Source organism: Barbus barbus (genome assembly GCF_936440315.1).
Source record: "Barbus barbus genome assembly, chromosome: 3".
In the NCBI taxonomy this organism is placed as follows: domain Eukaryota; kingdom Metazoa; phylum Chordata; class Actinopteri; order Cypriniformes; family Cyprinidae; genus Barbus; species Barbus barbus.
In genome coordinates, this window is record NC_136731.1 from 24,861,546 (window position 1) to 24,883,257 (window position 21,712).

The 21,712-nt window shown below is 41.4% G+C and overlaps 1 protein-coding gene across 10 annotated transcripts in view; it reads right to left on the reverse strand.

The window, feature by feature from the left end:
• Positions 1-733: 733 nt before the first annotated feature.
• The window catches only part of LOC306853004 (G patch domain-containing protein 8-like), a 37,155-nt gene continuing 16,176 nt past the window's right edge, over positions 734-21,712 (reverse strand). For 3 of the 10 annotated variants that reach the window (XM_079390151.1, XM_079390152.1, XM_079390155.1), the window contains 7 exons: positions 15,573-15,645; positions 10,224-10,265; positions 6,731-6,798; positions 6,556-6,642; positions 5,134-5,277; positions 4,855-4,985; positions 734-4,760 (listed from right to left, as the gene is read on the reverse strand). In XM_079390151.1, the coding sequence (XP_079246277.1) occupies positions 866-4,760; positions 4,855-4,985; positions 5,134-5,277; positions 6,556-6,642; positions 6,731-6,757 (4,284 nt within the window). In that variant the 5' untranslated portion in view covers positions 6,758-6,798; positions 10,224-10,265; positions 15,573-15,645 and the 3' untranslated portion in view covers positions 734-865. Of the gene's footprint in view, positions 4,761-4,854; positions 4,986-5,133; positions 5,278-6,555; positions 6,643-6,730; positions 6,799-10,223; positions 10,266-15,572; positions 15,646-16,056; positions 16,086-19,224; positions 19,244-21,712 lie in introns of those variants that run through there. The other 7 variants (XM_079390146.1, XM_079390148.1, XM_079390150.1 and 4 more) reach the window with 4 other exon arrangements.

Here is a 21,712-nt window from a genome sequence, read left to right on the forward strand (position 1 = left end):
TAAAACTTTTGACATCAACATGTATGATGTCTGTTCCATTCACAATTTTTTTTAAATTTATATCGATTTACAACCAATCAGCAAAAACAACTTCACACAGTTGAGTGCTGAGTATGGCTTTTATTTGAATCATCTTGTTCATATTTTGTGACACATTTTGATCAGAGTACGGTACAACTGTTTCTGATAATTGGTATAAGCTGAAAATGATCAAATATTACAATATTTCAGCAAACCAATCATCAGTTTATCACCCCCTGCTTTGTATAGCAGGCTGAAGTATATCTTTGCATATTCATACAACAAGTTAATAAATTCTGCAACTTTCATGAATGCTTAGTACACAGAAAAACAAGTCTCCAAAAATGACCCTCAAGACCACCCATATCAACTGTAGCAAACCACGCTAAAAGCCTACAACAAAGATCTTGATTATGGCTTCAGCCAGTGAGCTTCTGGATATATATAAACACATTAGACAAACGAACAAAAATTGATGACATACCATAGAAAACAAAACAATATGCCAGTGGTTTACTAGTTGTAAGATCCACGTCTTGGACTATAAACCAAGTCCTGCAACTTGTACTCCTTGTGTGAATATATATATATATATATATATATATGATGTTACATATGCCAACCTAGCTTCTGGCTCAGGCCATTACAATCTCAAACGTCAGCCAAGAAGATCGTATTCTGTCCTCAATTTAAATGTACTCCTAAACAGCCCTGTTGAGGTCACCCGAAGGTAGCAGAGCACGTAGAGGACAGTGTGTCGCCATATCGTGTCAACCGGTAGCTAAAACTTTTTAGCTAATTCACACTGCTGGGCCAGGCCCTCTCTTTGAGAGAAGACAGATTTTCAGGAACCGTGGTTTGGAGGGTGCTGAAGGTCCTGCCCTGAGAAGATAGGGTGAAGTAGTGGGTGTAGCTGTAGGGCAGCCGCTGCCGCACCTGGCCGATGAGCGAAGAGAGTTGGGTAGAGGGCAGCATGCGGGATGTGGTGTAGAGCAAGAGGGGTGTGATGGAGCGCCGAGGCTGGTATAATATGTATAGGTTGGCCTGAAAGAAAGGCAGTGTGGTGGGCTGGAATCAAGCCGGTGTGTCCCAGAGAGTGACCCAGTGAATGACCCAAAGAATGGCCCAAAGAATGGCCCAATGGTGACAAGGAGATAGGGGTTAGATGATGTTGAGGTATGTGGTGCACTTGGGCTAGCTGGGCATGGTGGGGATGATGTGGGGTATGGGCATGGATGCCCATAGCAGCAGCGTGATGCTGCAGAATGGCATGCTGGACTGTGGTAATAGAGGTAGCAGAAGCTGCAGAAACTGTGGGTTGTTGAATGTGGATAGGCTGCAGTGCAGCTGGTGGGGGCGGTGGCGCAGGGGCAAGGTTGGCTGCTGCTGCCAAGTTAGCTGCTGCTGCAGCAGCTGCAGCTGAGGGGAAGGTCTTCACCTGCTTGGCTAACAGTTGCTGTTGAATGTGCTGTTGAGCTGCTTGCTGCAACTTGCTGTATTTCTCCATTTCCTCTGGGGTAAAGGTGATTGGTTGACTTTCTAAAGGTGCAAGACCATCCTCTTCAGGTTCCATGCCCATTTCCCCATCCTCCATGTTGGGAGGGTAACCAGGGTAGGCGTGCATAGTAGGCTGCGGACCTATTTCGGGCCCCATTAAATGTCCGTCCAACATTGGATTGTTGGGGTCTTGTCTGGGTTCACCTTGGTATTGAGACATCATCATTGCTGGATCCTGCTCATATTGTGGTTGAGATTCATGAAGGGCTGGAGGGTCAGAGGGTGGATGTCTGCTCTCCTCGGATACCGCAGCATTTGATACAGCCTCCTCCAATTGCTGCTGTTGTTGTTGTTGAACTGGTGGCTGAGGTGGAGGAGGAGGTGGGGGAAACTCACGAATGGGTTCTACCAGGATAACTTCATTACTATCAGAATTTTTCCCTTTTTCTGACTTTTCACCCTCGGTTGAACGTGTAAGAGGAAGTAACGGTGGCTTCTTTCCTGTTTGGAGCTTCCCAAAAAGGGGCAGCATGCTTTTGTTTCCAAGGGCAGGGGGAAGCTTGGGCCCGAAATATCCCTGTGGAGGGTTCTTGATCTTGAGGCCTGTCTTGGTGCCAGTACCAGATTCATCCCCTCCTTTTTTAGATTGGATTTTCTCCAAGAGTAGTCGAGCTGTGAATGAATTTCGATGTTCTGCTGCCCCTCCTCCCTCCTTTGAGGAAGCTCCACCACCACCTCTTGTTCCTTGTGCCGATGAAGAGTTGCTGTTTCGGGTTTGTGTGCGGGAAGAGTACCTTGGAGACTGGGAACGGTAGATTCGTGACCGGTTGAAATCCCGCCGCCGCGTCGAGCTGTCAGATCGCCGGCTGTGACCGTGCCGATGTGGAGAGCCCTTGGTGGAGCTAGATGAATGACTAGCGGAGCTACGGCTGCGACTGTAGCTGCTGCGTCTGTAAGAACGAGCGCTGCTACTCCTACTACTACGACTGGAGCTGCGACTACTGCTCCGTTGGTGTCTCCGTCGATGATGCTTCCTGCGGCTGTGTGAGCGTGAGCGTGAGTCCTCCTCTGAAGACGATGGAGTGTAACGTCGCCTGTGAGATCGCCCACTATCATGCCTTTCATAGTCTGAGTCAGAGGAAGGTCTTCTTGATCTGCGGCGACGTCCTTCGTCACTGTAGTCACTGTAACTGTCTGAATAGCTATGGCTACGGCGACTGTAAGCACTGCTCCCTGCTGAGGAACGCTCAGAGCTACTTGAGTAGGATCGGCTGCGTGACTTTTGACCTCTGTGGCGTCTATGGTTGTGGTCTCCTCGATGAGACGACCTACTACGTGAACGTCCTGATCGTCCAGAATCGTCACTGCGGTGTCTTCGCTGCTCACGTGGTGGCGTGGAGCGACGGCGAGCTGGTCGAGAACGTTGAGAGGATGATCCACCATCCTCCTCGCTATCACTACTTGGAGGTCGACCTCCACTTATGCTCTTTTGGGCTGAGGCAGAGCAGGAGGCGGCAGGTGTGTTGGTGTCAGGTTTAAGTCGTTTAGTACCATTGTGTTCCTCTGTAGAGCTAGGTTTTCCTGCACTGGTCTCCTCAACTCCAGACCACTGAGAAATTTTGTGGGAACGTTTTCTCTTTCCTCCTTCATGGGATGTGCTTACTTCCGATGACTGAGCAGTGGCTACTCCATCTTTGTTGTCCTTGTCTTTCTCTTTTTCCTTAGTGTCACCTCCCTCTGCTTCAATTTCATCAGTGCTACGTGGTTTATTTTTGCTTTTCTTTCTTTTGTGTTTCTTCTTCTTTTTAGTTTTCTCTCCTGGAACCTCATTTTCTAACTCCCCCTCCACTGCTGCTTTTTCTTTACGTTTGGAACACTTGCTTGACTTCTTGCGTTTCTTCTTTTTCTTTTTCTTAGACCCTGCAGACACATCTTCATTACTTTGTAATTTCTGCTCGTTGTTCTCGCTCTCAGCAACCTCCTCTTTCAAGGATGATTGTTCTTTTTGAACTGTACTGGATACTGCAATCATTGTAGCAGTGAAAACCTCTCCACTAGTGGCAGGAGTACTGTCTGTGTTTTCAGGCTTAGACCCCTCTCGTCCTTCAGTGCTAACTGGCTTGGCAGGTTTGCTGTTTTTGCTTGCCCAGTTTCCTTTGTTTCTTGACAGTTTGAAGTCAAAGTAAAGAGGATTACAACTGTAGGAGAGGGATGGCTGAGCCTTAGTAAACTCCAACAATTCAGAAGGCCACTGCAAGGTGGTGCTTTCATCCTTACTTAGCACTGGAAAGAAAGGCCCAGTTGGAATGCGGGGACCTGTGTCTGTAGCCTCGGACATTACTTGCTTGGTATCAGCTTGTTGGGACGAGCTATCCACCACTGCTGTATCACCTTGCCCTGCAGGTGTACTACCTGATTCTTCTGCGGTCTTCACTGTAGCTGATGTGGGATGTGTGTTTTGGGCCTGTGTAGGTTCTTTCTCGGTGTCTTTTTCAGATGTGCAGCTGCTGACTTTGATATGTTTTTGCTCTCCGTCGTTACCTGCTGCTGCCTTCTCATCTTTTGATCCATCTTCCTCCTCCTCCTTGCCATCACACTGATCTGAAGCCTTCATGAAAAGCAGAAACTGGAAATGCGGCTTGACCCGACAATGTGAAGGTGGTACATAATGGTAATACTGTGGTTCCTGTCCAGAGTAACCTTCCTCCTTTTTCATCATCATCTTCAGTTTGTTCAAAGTCGAGGCCAGGGTACCTCCATCATCTGGTTGTGACTGTTCTTCCTCAGCCCCTCCACCTCCTGCCCCTCCTCCTCCTCCTTCTGCTGCTGCAACTTGAGAGATATCAGTGGTGGATGCAACACCTACGTCCTCTCCTCCAGTCTTTTCTCCTCCCTCTTCCTGACCTTCTTCTTCCACTGTCTCCTCACCATGGTCTGCAAACACAGCGGCGGCTGTCTCAAGTTTGACTGGGGCTTTCTTAGCAAAAGAGAAGCAGACACTCACTTTGGGAGCCTGTGAGCCTCCAGAAGGTATTGGAGAAGAGCTAGCTTTGTTAAAACCAAAGCTGATGGCAGGGCCTGTTCTAGGGGAGCCTTGACCACTAACACTACAGATTCCCTTATCTTCAACAGCCTCTGTGTTGGTGTCCACTGTCATAGGCACGCCATCCATGGAGTCTTCTCCCTTTTCTCCATCTACTGCCACTGTGGTTGTTTTAAACATAGGGCCACTACCAGGGACACTGCAAAATAAAATAAAGAACGAGAACTTGTGCTACAACTGGCAAAACTCCCTTAAAAAAAAAAACATTAGAAGTTCTGCTCAATTTTACTTACCAGTCTTGTTGTTTCCTCTGTTCTGCCAGTTCAAGAAGCCGCCGCAATATCTTCTCCTGTTTCTTGCCATCCTTCCTGGAACGAGAAGACACATTCCGGGCAAACTCTCTTTGCTTCAGCTCCTTCAGTCTCTGTAGGATTATACAGATAAATAAGAATTTGTTATGAGATGTAACATTGCAAGACAAATTGATCTTTGAATGTGAAGAAAATCCGTGTTCAAATTTGTTCAAAGTTGAAGCTGTTAAGTACAGTCCTGCCGATGCAAATCTCTCATACCTGCTTGTGTGCATGATCGTAGGAGTTGATGTGATTGTCAAACTCCTGATGTTTCTGGTATTGCTTATCACACAGTTCACAGTAGAAATTGGCCCTCAGGTCTTCTAACGCTTTAGCTATGGCTTTTTCCTTCTCCGCATAATCCTGCAACACAGAGAACAACATATCATGAAATATTAATGGACTGAGGATGAATCGGCTTGGAAAACTGACTTGCATAGGATATTTTTGGCATTAGTGGCAAAGGTAAATAAACATGTTGAGTTATGTACTGCAGACATAGGATAGTTTGTCAAAAGACATTGAATTTGTGTGAAGGAGAATGCAGCATACATATTAACATGTTTATATCCTCAAACACTACACAGCTTTAGAGAGAGACACACTTTGCTTAGGTTACCCATAGTTAACCTTAATGATGTTTTTGTATGTTTGTTTGTATGTGGTTGAGCCGCAGTGGAACGAGAAGCTTTGTATCTGTCCAAGCGTAGTGACTGTGACAAATCAATCTGAAACATTCACAGAATTTGAATGTAGACTCATGACTACTCTATGACAAAAGAGAGAATCGGGGAGGACTGGAAAGAAATAAATTATGTGCATAGGTTTGACCAAGAAATATTTAAAGGGGACATCGGACGCCCATTTACCACAAGTTGATATGATTCTTTAGGGTCTTTATGAAATGCCTGCAACATACTTTTGTTAAAATTCCTCAATGGTCATATAAAACAACACCCTTTTTACTTAGGTGTTGTTTTATATGACCATTGAGGAATAGCTCTCTTCACAACAACCCGTTTTGGTGCATGTCTCTTTAAATGATAATGAGCTCACCTCGCCCCTCTCTTCTGTTTTTTGTTTATTTGGTGACGCATTACCATCATGCATCCTCAGTGGCTCTGATATTGGGAGAAAGTGAAGAATCGTGCAGCTGCAGACTTGCGAGACTATTCACACTGGAATTGTTGGTACAGCGTCACAACAGCAGTGGCTCGTGCTTGCGGTGTGAAACCAGCCTTATGTTCACTTTTACATCTAGCTTCAGAACTCCTGCATTGCTTACAAGACATTGTTGTCGCTACAGCTGCTCGAGCATGGAGAAAATGGTGGACAGCGACAACTGGCTGAGGGTGGAGATATGCTAATACGATACAGTCTGTCAGCGGTTGTGGGTGGGGCCTGAGCAGTATGATGTCATACTGCTCAGAAAATAAAAACTGTTTGATAATTGAGACCGTTTAGGTTTTTTGGGGATTAAAAAAAAGGAGTGAATTAATTTTTATCATTGTAGGGTGGTTGTGTCCACACACTGCTAAGACACATTTATATGCCAACACCATGTACAAGTTTTGCCTCCGATGTCCCCTTTAAAAATGACAGAAAAGGGCAATGAACAATGTTGCCATCAAAGAATCTCACCTTGTATTTTTGACGCTGTTCCTCTGTGACTTCTTTTTCCACTTCCAGCGCCCGGCGCTTCTCTGTGGCATCTTCTGCATAGTCCAGCTGTGGGCACCCACATACACACAAAGGTTAGAGGGGCATACATTAATATTAACATTCATTAAAAAAAAAGCACAAATAATCTTTTCACCTCCATTTCCATGCGCCCCATTCCCATGACGTCATATTTGAGGACAATGGGCACAGGGTCAGTTCGTCCTATGATGTTGGGGGGAGAGGCAGAGAGAGAGAGAGAGAGAGAGAGATGGGACAGAGGTTAGACTTTTGCTCAGATACAAGAGAAAACTCGGGCGGGACAGCCTGCTTAGAGCACAGGGTGCTGGGTTAGAGAGACTGCCTTCAAGTGCAAGAGACCAGAAAGCTACAGTGAACCAAATTCTAGCCATTCTCACAGCTTCATGTGCAGCTCTCCTCTAAAAGGCCATTCCAGGTGCTGCAATGTGATTGTAACTAAGCAGTTTTAATCGTTTACCATTTGAGTTCGCTGCCAATTTATTTTGTAATGAACTGCCTACCCTAACAGAAATTTCTGTTGAAAGAAGCGCGGGACAGAAAACAAGGAGGGGAAGGTTGGGTTGAAGTTTTCACTGAATTTTCCACAGTGTCCCTATAGTGGCCTGCTTAAGGAGGTCTTTTTCCGTCCTTTCTTACTTTACTTTTTTTCTGTTATCTCCCTTCCTCTATTTTGAGCCACGTCACGCATTGTGTTCTGTCCAACTCATGTTCTTAACTCAGATGACAGGGAGGCATTTGGGTTGCTGGAGGGAGTACTTAAGGGAGGAGGTATCAGCATTCACTGCATCTTTTCACAGCACTGCGACGACACTGACTGCCTGATCCACAGTGTGCCTTCCATATTATTCTCCTCTTTACACTCATTTAGGTTTTCTAGGTTTGAACCTTCTCTGAGCTCCTCATCCTCCGATTTTCCTACTTGACTGCAGGCCACACCTGGATGCAAATGAAGGTTTGTGACTCATATGATATCCTGAATAGTACTTTGTTTAACTGATAGTCATAGCCTGTCATATTTTATATACACAAGCTGTGAAAAGACCTAGATCAGAGGAAAAGTAACATCAGAAAAATGAACAAATCAGAATGAAGAAAAAAAAAAAAAAAAAGGACAAATCAAAACTACATTGAAGATTGACACATAATTGCTTAATCCACTCATAACCAGCCAAACGAAGCAGAGAGGGAGAAAGAAAGAGAAACACAGGGAGTGAGAGAAAGACAGAGAACAGAGAGAATAAGGACACAAGCACTGAGCTACAGCAGCAGAGTGACGTCAAAGGCCAGAGGTTGCCATGGTGACAGTGCAGGGTTGGGGAAAGGATGTACTTACCTGGGAGAGTTTGGGGATGGGGTGGCAAACATACAGACACAGAGACAGGAAAAGGTGGGGGGTCTCAAATAAAGGAGAAAAGGCACAAGAACAGAAGTCATACTAATTTGCGACTGCACAGGCTTGCACCATGGTCACAGTCAATCAGACTCCAATCAATCGTTTGGATTTCAGTTTTTTTTTCTGTCAGTCTTCCTCTTTTTTTGACTATTTTTTTGGGGGGGGGGGGGGGGGGGGGGTCGTTCAAATTAAAGCAGGATCAGTTCATACCCTTGGGCTGATCGAATGACAAAAGACAAAAAACGTCTGAATAATATTAGGCGTAACTTGTCGCAATAAAGGGCTAGGAGCTTCACATTTACACTAACAAAAAAGTTGATATAAAGTGATTTCTTTTTCAGATCAGATAGATATTTAAGGATGTTAGTACAGATAATATGCATTAGCCTTGTAGCATTATAATTGTTTTTTTTTTTAAGATTTATTTTTGGCGTATTTTTATTTTACTTTATTATGGTAGGACGGTGTATAGGAGATGGGAAGTAAAGTGAGAGAGAGAAAGGGCGTGATGCGTCGGTGCGCTACCCACAAGGCTATTGGCGCCGACTATACATTATAGTTGTGTGATTCCTAAATACACTGATTTGACACTGACAAAAAAACAATTTTAAGTAAAAAATTAAAAAGTAAAAGTAAAAAAGTCACGAGAAAAATTACAGAGCCCTGGGTTGCGTTTTTTTTGGGCTACTTTTATAATGTACCGCGGCCCCCCATGTGATCGCAAAAGGAAGTCATTACAAACACTCGATGGTGGTTTAAAGTGAGTTCTGAGTAAAAGTGTACTATTAATCTCATAAATTGTCTTATGTAGCATGATGCTAATGTTAGCTCTAATACACCTGCAGAACAGGTCCAATTCTTCTTCATAATGCATTTTATCATAATACTTCATGTAAGGTCACAAGACAATGTTTTGTTGTATTTATTTAGAAATACTTTTGATAATAGTTGGATAAATGTGTACTGGGATTGAAGTTTGGTAAACGTTTTATTGCCAGTATAAAGGCTGATAATGGCTGAATTAAAACAAAAGAATAATAAGGATTATGTCTCATACCTGGCGGAGATGTGAAAGGTTATGTTTCCTTAAACTAGTTTGTCATGCATTCCTTTATTTCAACACATTTACAGGTAAATTATAGCATTTTAAATTTGCGATTAATCTTTAACTTAACAAAATAGAAATTCTGAGAAACTTTGAAAACCGACTAAAGCATAAGCAAGTGTCTCTACACTCAACCTGCTGAACTACCAAAAGAAGAATTGTACGTCTTTCACATTTCTCTAAATTAAAAGGATTTAAATCATCAGTAATGTATTTTGAGAAAGCAGTGTTTTGAGTCATGATAGATAAAGCATTAATTCCTAGCCCTTGAGCAGAAAAAGACGTATTACAATTTTGAAGCTTAAGACTGTCTAATTTGTGGCAGAGAGAGACTTCAGTTTCAGCCCAGTGGTATAATTGTTCCTGTAATGAAGTGATAAAGGAGTGTGCGGAAACGATAAGGGCCTGATGGGATTCCAGCCCTCACGAGAGCTTGCAGGAAAGTGCGCTGAGGGTTTCATCCTACCACTAGGGTGCACAAGAGTGTTTCATAACAAAACAGAGAAACTGTCAGATAAGCCTCGTATGAATTAGATAACTAAACAATATTGAGGCATCTGGTTATTGTGTCTTGTAACATTCTACCATATCTAATTTGAAACACGGAATGCCTTGCATCATATTGATCATCTGAGAGGGTTGTTTAAGAATTTTCCCTAAAAATGTAGGTGGGAATCCCAAAATCAGGCCCCCCAAGTCAACGATCTCAATCCTTTCCCTTCCCGACAATCTTTGGGAACAATGTGAGGTCAAGACTAGCATTATGCATTCCAGTGAAAAAAAACATAACGAGACTGGACGAAAAGGGTGCAATGCAACAAAAAGGGGAAGAGGGTCTAAATATCCCCCAAAAAACTGAAAACAAACAGAATGAGAGTGTTCTAGAAGAGTGCATATTGAACACTAAGAGACGGGCAGCAGAATGAAGACTAATACAAAGAGAGGTAGAGACAGTTTAAGCCTATTAAACACTGGTGCTCTGATGATGAGAGTCATATCAAAACAAGAAATGGGGGAAGTAAAATCAAACAAAACAAAAACAAAAAAATGAAAGCATAAATCAAATCAAAATAAAATAACCAATTCAATCGGGGTAAAAATAACATTTACCACTAAGTTTACCATCAGCACAACATGGCCAGGATCATAATGCTGCAAAAAAGAAACACCAATTGGTTAAGCAGGAAGATTGAGGCACAAAGAGAGTGTTCAGGGGTAAGGGGTAAAGGGTTAGGGGTTGGGTTTGAGGGCAGGGGCTTTGGTGTACCCCCTACCAATGGGCCTGGGTGATTACAGGGATACCCTCTCACCATCCCTGACACTCCTTCTCTCTTCTTCTTGACTGCTAATTTCTGGTACTATAATTTCAGGCTTTCAGGTTCCTCCACAAGGAGGATGCAGTTACTAATTTCGGACTTCCCTCTAAAACACAGGTTTTCAGAGGAGAACCTGAAAACTGATCCTAAAGCTGTCCACACTCTCTTTTCCCCTCTCTTTGTTGATTGTCCTTCAACAGAAATGTATCAATCATCACTGAGTTAAAAAAAGGCGCACCCTCCTCCCCACTCCCCCCTTTCTCCAATCCCCCATGCGGGTCCAAGTCTCCGCGTGAATGTGTTTGAGACAGAGAGGCCATCATATGCATACTTCATCACGCAGCTGTACGAGCTATGAAAAGCATACGCTGTGAGTGAGCTTTTAGCAGCGCATCGTTCTTATCGGCCAGCAGGCTCCTTTAGAGGACAAGATCGCTTTCACAGACCTTTTCATCTCGCCATTTATCGAGAATCAATTGCAATCTGTTTTGTAGTATCCTGCGTTGCTTAAAACTCAGCTTCACAAGACTGGGTCTCTACAGCCAGCATGCTCTGCAGGAGAGGGGGAAGGAGATGGGTCAGGTCAGGTGAGGCTTTCACAAGTAAGTACATTTATAAGAGGAGAAGTGGGATGCAGGTGGGATGGTGTGAAGACTTCTCCCTGCAAGCTAAAACACCTGAGCCCCCACCCCTCGTTTTGGTGACACACACACACACTCTGCACATACAATTTCCACTCCCACATGTACCACAGGTGTACATTCACTTCACAAAAGTGGACACAGGCAGATAGACCGATCGAAGACGGAAGGAGGGAGAGAATGGGCAGGAGATTGAGGCTCATTCTGGCAAGCCATTCAGGGGAATCATGGGAAATAGGCAGAATCATATTCACAGCCAATCAAAACACCCCCATCGCAGCCAAACATACATTAATAAGAACTATTCTAACATGGGTGAATTCTGAACACAATCAAGAGAAAAACAAAACAAAAAACAGTGGACAATTAATTAATTTCTGCAAAATGTTTACTGATTCCATTTTGGTATGCGTTTCAAATCGTAGCGCTGGTATTTTGAGCAGAGAGCGTTTAGTAATTGTAAGCGTAGAGAGAAGAACTAAGAGAAGCCGTTAAGCTACACTATAAAAGGGGGAGAGTTATTACGTATTATTTCAAGAAAAACATCCACACACACACTTACTCAAACATACACACAAACATACAGTGGGGGAGGTCCTACAAACCTTACCTAAAAAACAAGGAGTAAAAAAAAAGAAAAAAAAGAGTAAAAAAACAGAGTCAATACAATGGAAACTCAAATCATTGGGGAGACATTTCAGTAAATGCACACTCAGTACCAAGGCTCTGTCCAAAAGATAGAGAGAATAGGAAAAGGATAAGGTTCAAACACCATGGCATGAGCACCAGAATGGGTGAACAGATGTGTGTGTTTGTTTGTTTGTGTGTGTAGGTTTGTGCATGTATGCAGCAGAGCCCTTAGCACTAAAAGCAAGTGTCTTTTCAAATAGTTCCCAACCTGAACACTTGACTGGGTCAAACATGTACACCGTTCACTTTCTTCTAACTCATTTTCTCCACAGTTTCCACAAAAGTGATTTGCATGTAATTTGGTTTGTTCCCCTTTCACCAGCTCTCATTCTGGCCCTGCAAGATGGAACTAATCTACTTCCTCAAGCTCGCTGGAAGCTATAGGACTTTATCTGATCTGGAAAATCTCTTCCACTGCAACTAAACTTCAGCCACTCCCTGTCTGCTCTGTGTATTAAACACAAACATTATGATGACAGCAACCAAGAAAGGACAAAACTCTGATCTTCTGAGTGTCTTGCCAAGCTACAAAACAGATGGGTGGTACCGGTGAGCACTGGAAACATTCCTAATCTGTCACACACTTGACTTGGCCGGGATGACAACCTCTGGCTATGGCTACTTCCTCTGGGTCCTCAGCACTGCAAGTTCTAAGAAAGCAGCCAATGGTGTGTGACCTGCTACAGCAAAGGCCAAAAAGAGAACTGCCGTTCTGCTATCACGGCTTAGGGAAATGCTGTCTCTGTGTGAAGTAGTGCTGGCAATAAAAAAATAAGCAATACGGAGAACATCAGAATGATTTTATTGGCCCATTAAGCTTCCTAATGGGCAAATAACCTAGTTCTACTGCGACTTGTAACTAATCAAATGAGATATTTTAAAAGTGCCTCTGATTTAAACATCAGTAGCAAAAATACAGCAATGCTAAAAATGCTAGTTTCTTAGGTTGAAAAAAGTACATCCTTTTAAACCATTTCTGAGTAAATATTAATATATATATATTTATTTTGATCAATATTCTAAAAGTATACAAACTATCTACTCAAATGTTTGGAGTCTGTAAATGTTTTGAATGTTACTTATGCTGTATTTAAACAAAAACACAGTAAAACAATATTATGAATTATTATCAAATTATGACAACGGTTTTCAATTTTAAAATATTATGAAATATTATTTCTTCCTGTGGCTGAATTTTCAGCACCCATCACTCTTCACAGATGTTTCAGAAATCATTGTAATATCCTGATTTGGTGCTTAAAACATTTTTTTTTTACTATTAATCTTTAAAACTGTTGTGCTGCTTAACATTTTTGGGGAAGCTGATGCATTTTTTCAAAATTCTGTGTCGCTTTTGAATAAATTTAATGCATCTTTGCTGAATAATGATCCTGCTAATGTTATTTTTCTTACCATGGTATGATAGGGGATGTTGAGGGAAGCGTTCACTGGGAACAATAAAAACAGACAGGATGCCTTTCCATTTATGCACGCTGAGTACTGAATTAAGGTCTTGGGCTTTTACACAACGCTGACTTCAGCACTTAAACAGCAGAGCTATCTTAACAGCTGCAGGGCAGTGTCTACAGAGTGTGCATGTGTGCAATAAAAGCAGTCTCTAGGGAGAGACTCACAAGCTCACCTGATGGGCCAAATGACCTTGCCAAAGTTAGCGGACACAAACCTTCATGGTTTTCTTTCAACAGAGGTCCTGAGAGAGATAGCCATTCATATACCTGTCATTGATTTCTGTCAGAGCCAGTTCTCTTTAAATCAAAACCTTCTGCTAAAACGATTTATAAAGGTCAATTCAACAAAGCAGCATGTCAGAAAGGCAGCTGGGTTTGCCTTCTTTCACCTTGTGTTGAGAACAGGTCGTACTGATTTACATGTGGGCAGATCAATTTACTGAAATATGAGGGTGTTTTCATGTTTCTGTGCAAATAAACAAAACCTCCCACACGCTCTGAAGTTGTAGTGAGAAATAAAGGGAAAGAACAAAAAGAGATCAAGATGTTGAACATTACAAATCTCTCCTGTTGAGATGTGCTCATATATCTAAACATCCTTTCAGGCTATAATACACTACATTTTATTCTGCACTTACTATTAAATTGATGCACTGAGAGGATGACGCATGTTAGCATTCCTCATTGTACGCTTTATTTCCTGCAGGCTTTGCAGCGTGACTGCAGCACACATGCATCCTGAGGGGGATAAGATGTGTGTGTGTGTGTCTCACAGAAACCTCTGATCAATTTCTACATAGACCTCGGTTCGCCAACGACTGCATCAGCATGAGGTAATGACCAAAAACAGAGTGGTCTATAAAGCTAACTTTACTGTGCGTCTTGGGGGAATTTTAAGCACTCCCTAACAAGTAACAGTGTTTCCTTACTCACATACTGTGACTTCTGCTCACAAGTGCTAAACTGTTATAATTTTCATAAGATTTCTAAATCTTACACTCTGTACATCTCAACTCTGCTCTTTGCGCAACGAGACACAAGGGATCTTCTGCAGTTAAGAATGGCTCATATGAATGTTATTCTACTTTCTCACACACATGCAAACCAAACAACCACTGAACGCAGACAACAAGACTGCATTAATACAGCAGCCATGCCACAAGTCAAGTGCAGGGGGGAAAGTAAAGGGGGAACTGGGAGAGAACAGAGGGAAGGAGAAAGAAACTAAAGAGCTGATCTTCCTCAAAGGCACGCCAAAATATCACAAAGTGACTGAATGCTTTTATCTGGTATGATCGAGAGGATCTCATGACAGTTTGTGTTTTGGTTTCTCTTTCATCATGGGCTACATAAAAATAAGGGTATGTCTGTCCATATCAGGGATGTTCATGAGTAACTGAGCAGTAGAAACACTATCTGGACAATGCAAATTGATTTAACTTTTCCTACTGAAATAATCCCTTATGTATTTTTACATTTTAATTCTGTAATGAAATGTAACTCTCCTAAGCTGTTCAATAATGGTCAGTAGTACAACAAAATTATGCACACTTTGGAGATTATTTAGATCTTATTTATACCTCCTAAACTGGGGTGATTTTGCAATTCTTTCCCCTTGCAAACAGAAAAACTAACTTTTTGGTGGGTATGAATCTTTTGCACTCTGGATGTTTCATAGTTGGTTTTGTTTAATATTGTGGCTGATACATAGATTAATATTATTCATATTAAAAAAATTGTGTTAGAGTATTTCCAATTCATTTCCCATGGTTGCTTAATTTTGACTGAACAGTTAAGTTGTGGCTTTATTACCTTTTTTAAATGGTTTATTGTTTTGCTTTTTTGCATCTAAAAAAAGTCAAGTTTGAATTAAATTTTCATTAAAATAAAAAAAGGCCAAACAGCCAAGGAGGATTAATATCTAATTGTTGTGTTACAGTACTCAACTACAAATGAACTCAAATGCCCATCTCATGTACATATCTACTCTAGACCACAAGGCTCCACAGGAAAGCTAGTACAGTCAATGCTGATCTGATGCCACCTCATGCCATTCTACCAACTCCTTCCTCTATCCATCTCACCCTGTCTTCCCCCATTCACTGTGTATAGCAACACTACTGTCCAAACAAACTCATTCCTCACAGAGACATCCATGTCAGTACAAATGAGAATATACAAATGAGTGTGCTAGAACAGAATAGAGAGAGAGAGATCAGAAAAGAAAAAAAGAAAACATTTTTACAACGGATCAAACCATACGGCATCGATGCTGTTGGGTGGAAATCAAGAGAGAGAAAGAGTGGGAGAAACTGAGTTTGAAAGAGAGGGTTGCTTGCTTACCCTGCATGGTTTTGCCCAGGCCTTGACCCAACTTCCAGCCATGTTTCTCAAGGAGCCGGTGCCCAATGTTATCCTAATATGAGGAAGAGAGGAAAGAAAGACCACAATATTCCAATAATAAGAAGCGCTTTCCTCACGCACACACTCACTCACTCAGTCACAAGTACATGTGGTAGCCAGACAAATGTCAAAACTTCACTCGCTGTCATCAACATTAGCAACATCTGCTACACCTTTTAACTCCTTGTCAGATGGAGAGCGGAAGGGAGAGAGAGAGGGAGGAAGAACAGAGGGAGATAGATAGAAAGAACAAGAGGAGGAAAAGTCACTGGGCTCTGTAATAAGGCACATCTGTATCTGTACAGGATTAATTGAACCCAACTTCATCCTATAGTCTATAGTCTAAAATCTAATCTATAGCATAAAAAGGGGCCCTTAGTGGAGGTAACAGCTAAAAGAAAAGGGATGTAAACGCTATACCAACCTCTGAGTCTACTAATTCACTTTCAGTCTCAAAAGAAGAAGGGAGGGACGTTCGGTTATATACGTATTATGACACAAATACATATATAAACCATCTCGGGGAGGGAGATTAATACACAAACAACTATAGGGGAAGGAACAGCACAGACTTACATAGAGCTTACATACACAAAAAACTAAAACTTTCACAAGCTTTTTGTGAGTTCATCATCATGACAACAGAGGCACCACAAAAAACATACAGTATGTAGCTGTAACGAGAGCGAAAGGAGGAGATCAAGGAGCGAGACAGTCAGAGAAGTAGATCGATAGATTTATGGAGAGACAAAAAGAAAAGTGCAGAGAGAGGGAGGCCTCAGGTTACCATTGAGAGGCCCGATCTGCATGTGTGTGAGTGTGCGTTCACATTTTACATACTGATCTGATGCTTCATAAAAAAAAAAAAAAAAAAAGATATAGAAAGAAAATTATGAAATGCAAGAATAAGGAAAAATTCAAGCTTGAAGTCATGACAAATAGCTTTAATCTGATCCAAGCGTAAAGAAAAATAACAATATGGTTAATATATATTTATAAAAAAAGTGTGCATTGAAAGAAAAAAATACTTATCTACACACACACACACACCACAAATAAAGGTCATTATGAACAAAAAAGAAATGGGTGAAAACAAAAAAACATTAACCAGCATGCAGCCTTTTGTTAAACCACTTTTAACAAAAAGAAACGGCGGTGTTAGTCATGTCTGTATAGTAGTAAGCATATACAGGGAGGGAGAGCTCAGGATGTTGTTAGAGATGAGGATAAGCATACAGCGGTGATGCACAAGGTCATCTAAACAGATGTCACAACCTACAGAGGGCGAACATAAGATGGAGCAGCCATGAGTGTTGTGAGAGAGGCGAGGAGTGGAGCAAGAATTAGGTTAGAGCATTATGGGTAGGGAGGGAGTGATCACCCCCACAAGACACACCCACTTTCCATTTTCTCTGCCGATTGTTTGCCACGCCCTTCAACAGTGTGGCCAATTTGGATGCTGATTTAAAAAAATAATAATAATTTTATAAAAATACAGTCTGTTATTGGAGAACCATAAGCCTTGTTTTAAGTACTGCTTCAATTAGCTACTCCATTTCTTTTCCTTGCTTTGGTGTTAAGATTGCTACTGGGATTTGATCATATTTTTCCATTTATTTAATGGGGTTATTGCAACAGGCCTTCTGAGAAGTCCCTAACTCGCTTAAGGGTTGGGTTGCAATTACATTAGATTGAAATGAGAAAACCTGTGGCAAATTTGAGAAGACAATTTCCTCAGTTCATCTTACCTTAAACAAAAGGGTATGAAAATTTGCAGTTACATAAACCAATAATCAAGCACACCATTTTATACGTCTCTAAACAATAGAGCCCAACAATATTACTGTACTGCAAGTTAAACCAGAACTTTTTGCAAGTTACATTTTCTTCTGAGCACTGCTTTTTGCATAATTAAGCTTTATGTGACTTTATTTGTGTATACACTAACATTCAAAAGTTTGGGGTGAATAAATGTTTTTAAAAAGTCTCTTATGCTCACTAAGACTGCACTTATTTGACCAAAAATAAAGTAAAAACAGTAGCATTGTGAAATATTACTGTTTTAAAATATACATGATGAAACACAGATTGAGTGATGAGATGCCACGTTTTCTTCAACACACCTTCTGATGTTCATTCACGGTTAATTTGTGCAGTAGCTAATAGTAAAAAAGAAGAGATGATTATGAATTTCATAATAAAATTGACAATTTGAAAACTGAGACTTACATCAAATGTAACAAAGAAATGTTGCAATTCATTGGATTGGAGGAGTGGTACAGTTAATGTTTCATTAAATTTTGTCCACGCATCAACTGAAAACAGCATGGATTGATTTTTATGATTTAAGAATGAATTAAAATGAGAATTGATTAAAATCAGTATTTTCAACCCAGCCCTAGTTGTGCTGCATTATATGTTTGAGGCAACAGTAATACAAGGCTCTTTGATGAATAGAAAGTTCAAAAGAACAGCATTTATTTGAAATAAATTTTTCAATTTCAACGATGCAAAAGAGAAATTAATTAATTAATTAATAAAACATTATTGTTGTTATATAAAAAAAGCAGAACTAACAATTACTAAAAATTAGTTCTGCATCTTTGCTATTATCATACCCAAAAAAAAAAGAATCAGTATCTTATTGGCCATACAAATGAACGTTGGTCAATCTCTCTTTTTACATATGTTAAAATAAAATAACCAATACTGGGTGTATGTATGTGTAGTGATAGAACGTGGAAACGTTTTCTCCAGATGGTTAGAGCATGGGGAGCTGCACTAATGCTCATCTCGAGCAAAATCCCCTTTGGGCCTCTGGATATCCAAACACTTCTGTGCATGTTCTTCCGTTCAAATTACAGGGGTGAAAAAAGGAACAAGACCGTGGGATAACGATCATTTCCTTTTCTGTATTTATAGTCAGCAGAGGAGACCACAGAGCACACATCAAAACCAGCATAAGGCCAATTGCAGCAAGGGACTCGCATGCATCTCTAAAAAAGAAAATCCAACGGTAGAACAGAATTAATCAGAAGATACATGAGCTCACTACGTACAGACGAGACGACAGCATCGAAAGAGCGCAAGTCCTAGGATCTTTGGTTTATCAGCAGTGCAGATGTGCCTGCAGTAAGCCCAGCCCAAAAGGCCTGCAATGCAGTGGCTCTGCAGTATCCTCTGCTAACAACACACAGTATTTCATCATACTGAGGACTGGTGGAGCATCTAAACAGAGTGTGCGTTGAGCTGACCTCACATTACCTCTTCTTGCAGAGTGGAGCACTTTACATAGCATTGGTGAACTCCTCTTTCCCAAACAGGAGACCATTAGATCAAGAGAAACAGAACTTGATGAAGAGAGCTGTCTTTGTTTAGTCTAATCCTTAATTTAAGCCCATCAGAATCAGTCAAACATGGCCGGGGGCCAATCACCGGCCCCATGAATGGCGCGTCAGGCAGACGTGGGAGGCGGGTGGGTTTTGTGGGGACAAGCGGATGAATGCACTAAAATAAAACAGACAGATGAAGAGCAACAACGCCGAATAATCCAACAGCAGTGCAAGTGGAGTGAAAACATGTCCATACGAACCTGGCTTTTAAACCCTGGGCTGTCAAAAGAACAGTCAAACGTCACACAAACTGAAGAAACTGGCCAATCTCTACAGCTTTCTACTGGTCACACTGTCTATTTGATCCACTACATTACCACAGTGAATTCACACATCTACACATCCACTAACTGGCAGTTAATTCATATAAAATTATTTTTAAAACAAAGAATGTTATATTGTCCAAACAGATACATTCCCACAAGAAAAGAGTGATAGAGAGTGATGTTATCAACATAGTAATAGCAGGGAGTGAGAGAGGGAGAGGAAGGAGGGATTAAATTAAAACAGGGCAGAGATGTGCATGTGCAGGTATTTGTGACAGCTTCATTAAGACTGACCTGAATTTCAGTCTAGGAGAATGAGATCACAGTAAATTTGACATTTTATATTGTGCATTACTGATGCTTGGGAAATTCACAGTGGCGCGGTTATAAAAACATGCCACCTTGTAAATTAATTGTGAGTAAACAAACCCATTTCTAGTATCTAACGTGCTTCTGTACATTAAAAATTTGAAAAGACAGCATCTGCTCTCTAGATTTGCCTAAAAACTATTATGCTGATACATTGGAAATAAGAACCACCTTAAAGTGACACAACCACACTAGGAACTGTCTCATTGACCAATGGAAATGTAAAATCAAATAACTGTAGCAGTCAGCCAGTGGTGGCTGATGGAACTATTTATAAGGTTACTGTGCTCCTGCTGACCTTCATGCTCTACAGCTGGACGCCAAAAGGTCAGTCCTTTAAACAGAGAAACAACCACCAAGCGCCAGAGAGATCAGAGCGGGAAAGTGTTACCAAGTTAAGGTGGGGTAATGGGCTAGCCAAGGTCTTTTTGTGGTGGGGACCTGGATAGCTGGTGTTGTGTCAGTTTGCTTATGGAAGAGAAGGAGAGTAATCTAGCACATTCCCTTCCTTACTGCCACTTTATCAGATGCCAAAAGCAAACAACATATGATGCTATTATATACTCAATGTCTGCTGCAATACCAGCAAAATATCATAATCCTTACTTGTATCTCCATACTGAAATCTCTTGTGGCCAGACAGAGTGATTCATCTTTTCTGAATCATTAAAAATATTAGTGACTGGGATGTCGTAAGCCAAGAGACTGTGTACATTGAGTTTTTGAAAGCTTAAATTAAATGTGTGCTATAAATAAAAAGTCCTTATTAACGGCTGTTGAGATTCTCAACTGAAACAGAGTGGAGGACTTGGATCCAGAAACATTTGTTGTTACATCACAGCTTAACAAGCAGAGAGGATCACATCAACAGGTCAGTGCTCACTCGAAATGGCAAACCTTGACCTTTCCATCAGAACATTCCTGGGGTTAACTTTCATACAGAAGATCACCAAGAGCTTCATTGAGAGAATGAAGAGATTATTCTGCTGTATCAATGTAGTCATTCTGAGTTTCCTGCAGCAGTCAAAGTGAAACCTCTAGAGAACTCAAACCAAGAGCGATAATCCAATTTGTGATGTTTGTCAGTCACTCGGACTCGGTCACTGCCCAGTGCACATCTCCTTGGGTTAGGGGATGGGAGCAAGGAAGATGAGTGTTGAGATACACAGTAAGATGAAGGGGAGTGTATGTGAGAGAAACTAATGCTACTGACTTAACATGCAAACAAAGGTGTTGAGAGAGCCAGAAAGAAGAGAAATGAGTAGATATGGGAAAATAAGAGAAGATCCCGATTACCACAGACCTCTAGCAGCCTACAGATCACACACAATGATTGGCAAAGGAGGGGCATGGGGAAAAACAAGAGCGTGGCAAACAGCGCTCGAACACACACACATTTATATGCAGCGATGGCTGTCACAGTCAATGGACCAGCTGCTAGGACTTCTGTGATATAAATACACCACTGGTGTTTGGTGGAAAATAGCCCTAACACTCTAGACCTAGAGCAGGAAAAAGGGTGGCAAATAAATGAAAGATCATATGTTGTTGTGCGATTGAGAAAACATTATGAACTGTATATTATACTCTAAATGTAAAAGAGTTGACAGTGATAGCCATCGTTTTCTGCGGTGTGTTGCGTCTCTGCTCTTCACGAACACTGCGTGTGGCAGCTCTACTCTCCACACCCCTCCATAGACAATAGTGCAGGAGCAGGAATCATTTGGTTCAGGCAGGCAACCAGGCCACCTCTCCTGCTCTTTCTCCTGTCCTTCTGACTCACACTCTGGGACGGTGGCTGCTCCAAACTATACCAAATAGATCTGAGCATGAGATCAGAGTAATTTTGATGGAAGAGAAGAAAAAAAAAAAAAAAAAAACTGTACCCCATTCGGAACCAGACATGAAAAATGCTTTTTGTGTTCTGTGTTTAAAAAATTAAGAGATTAACAGACATGATTATATCATTAAAAAAGTCAAAGACTTAAAGTTGATAAAGGATAACACATTCTAGAGAAATATTTTTTAATGTTATTTTAAGATCACTTTTACC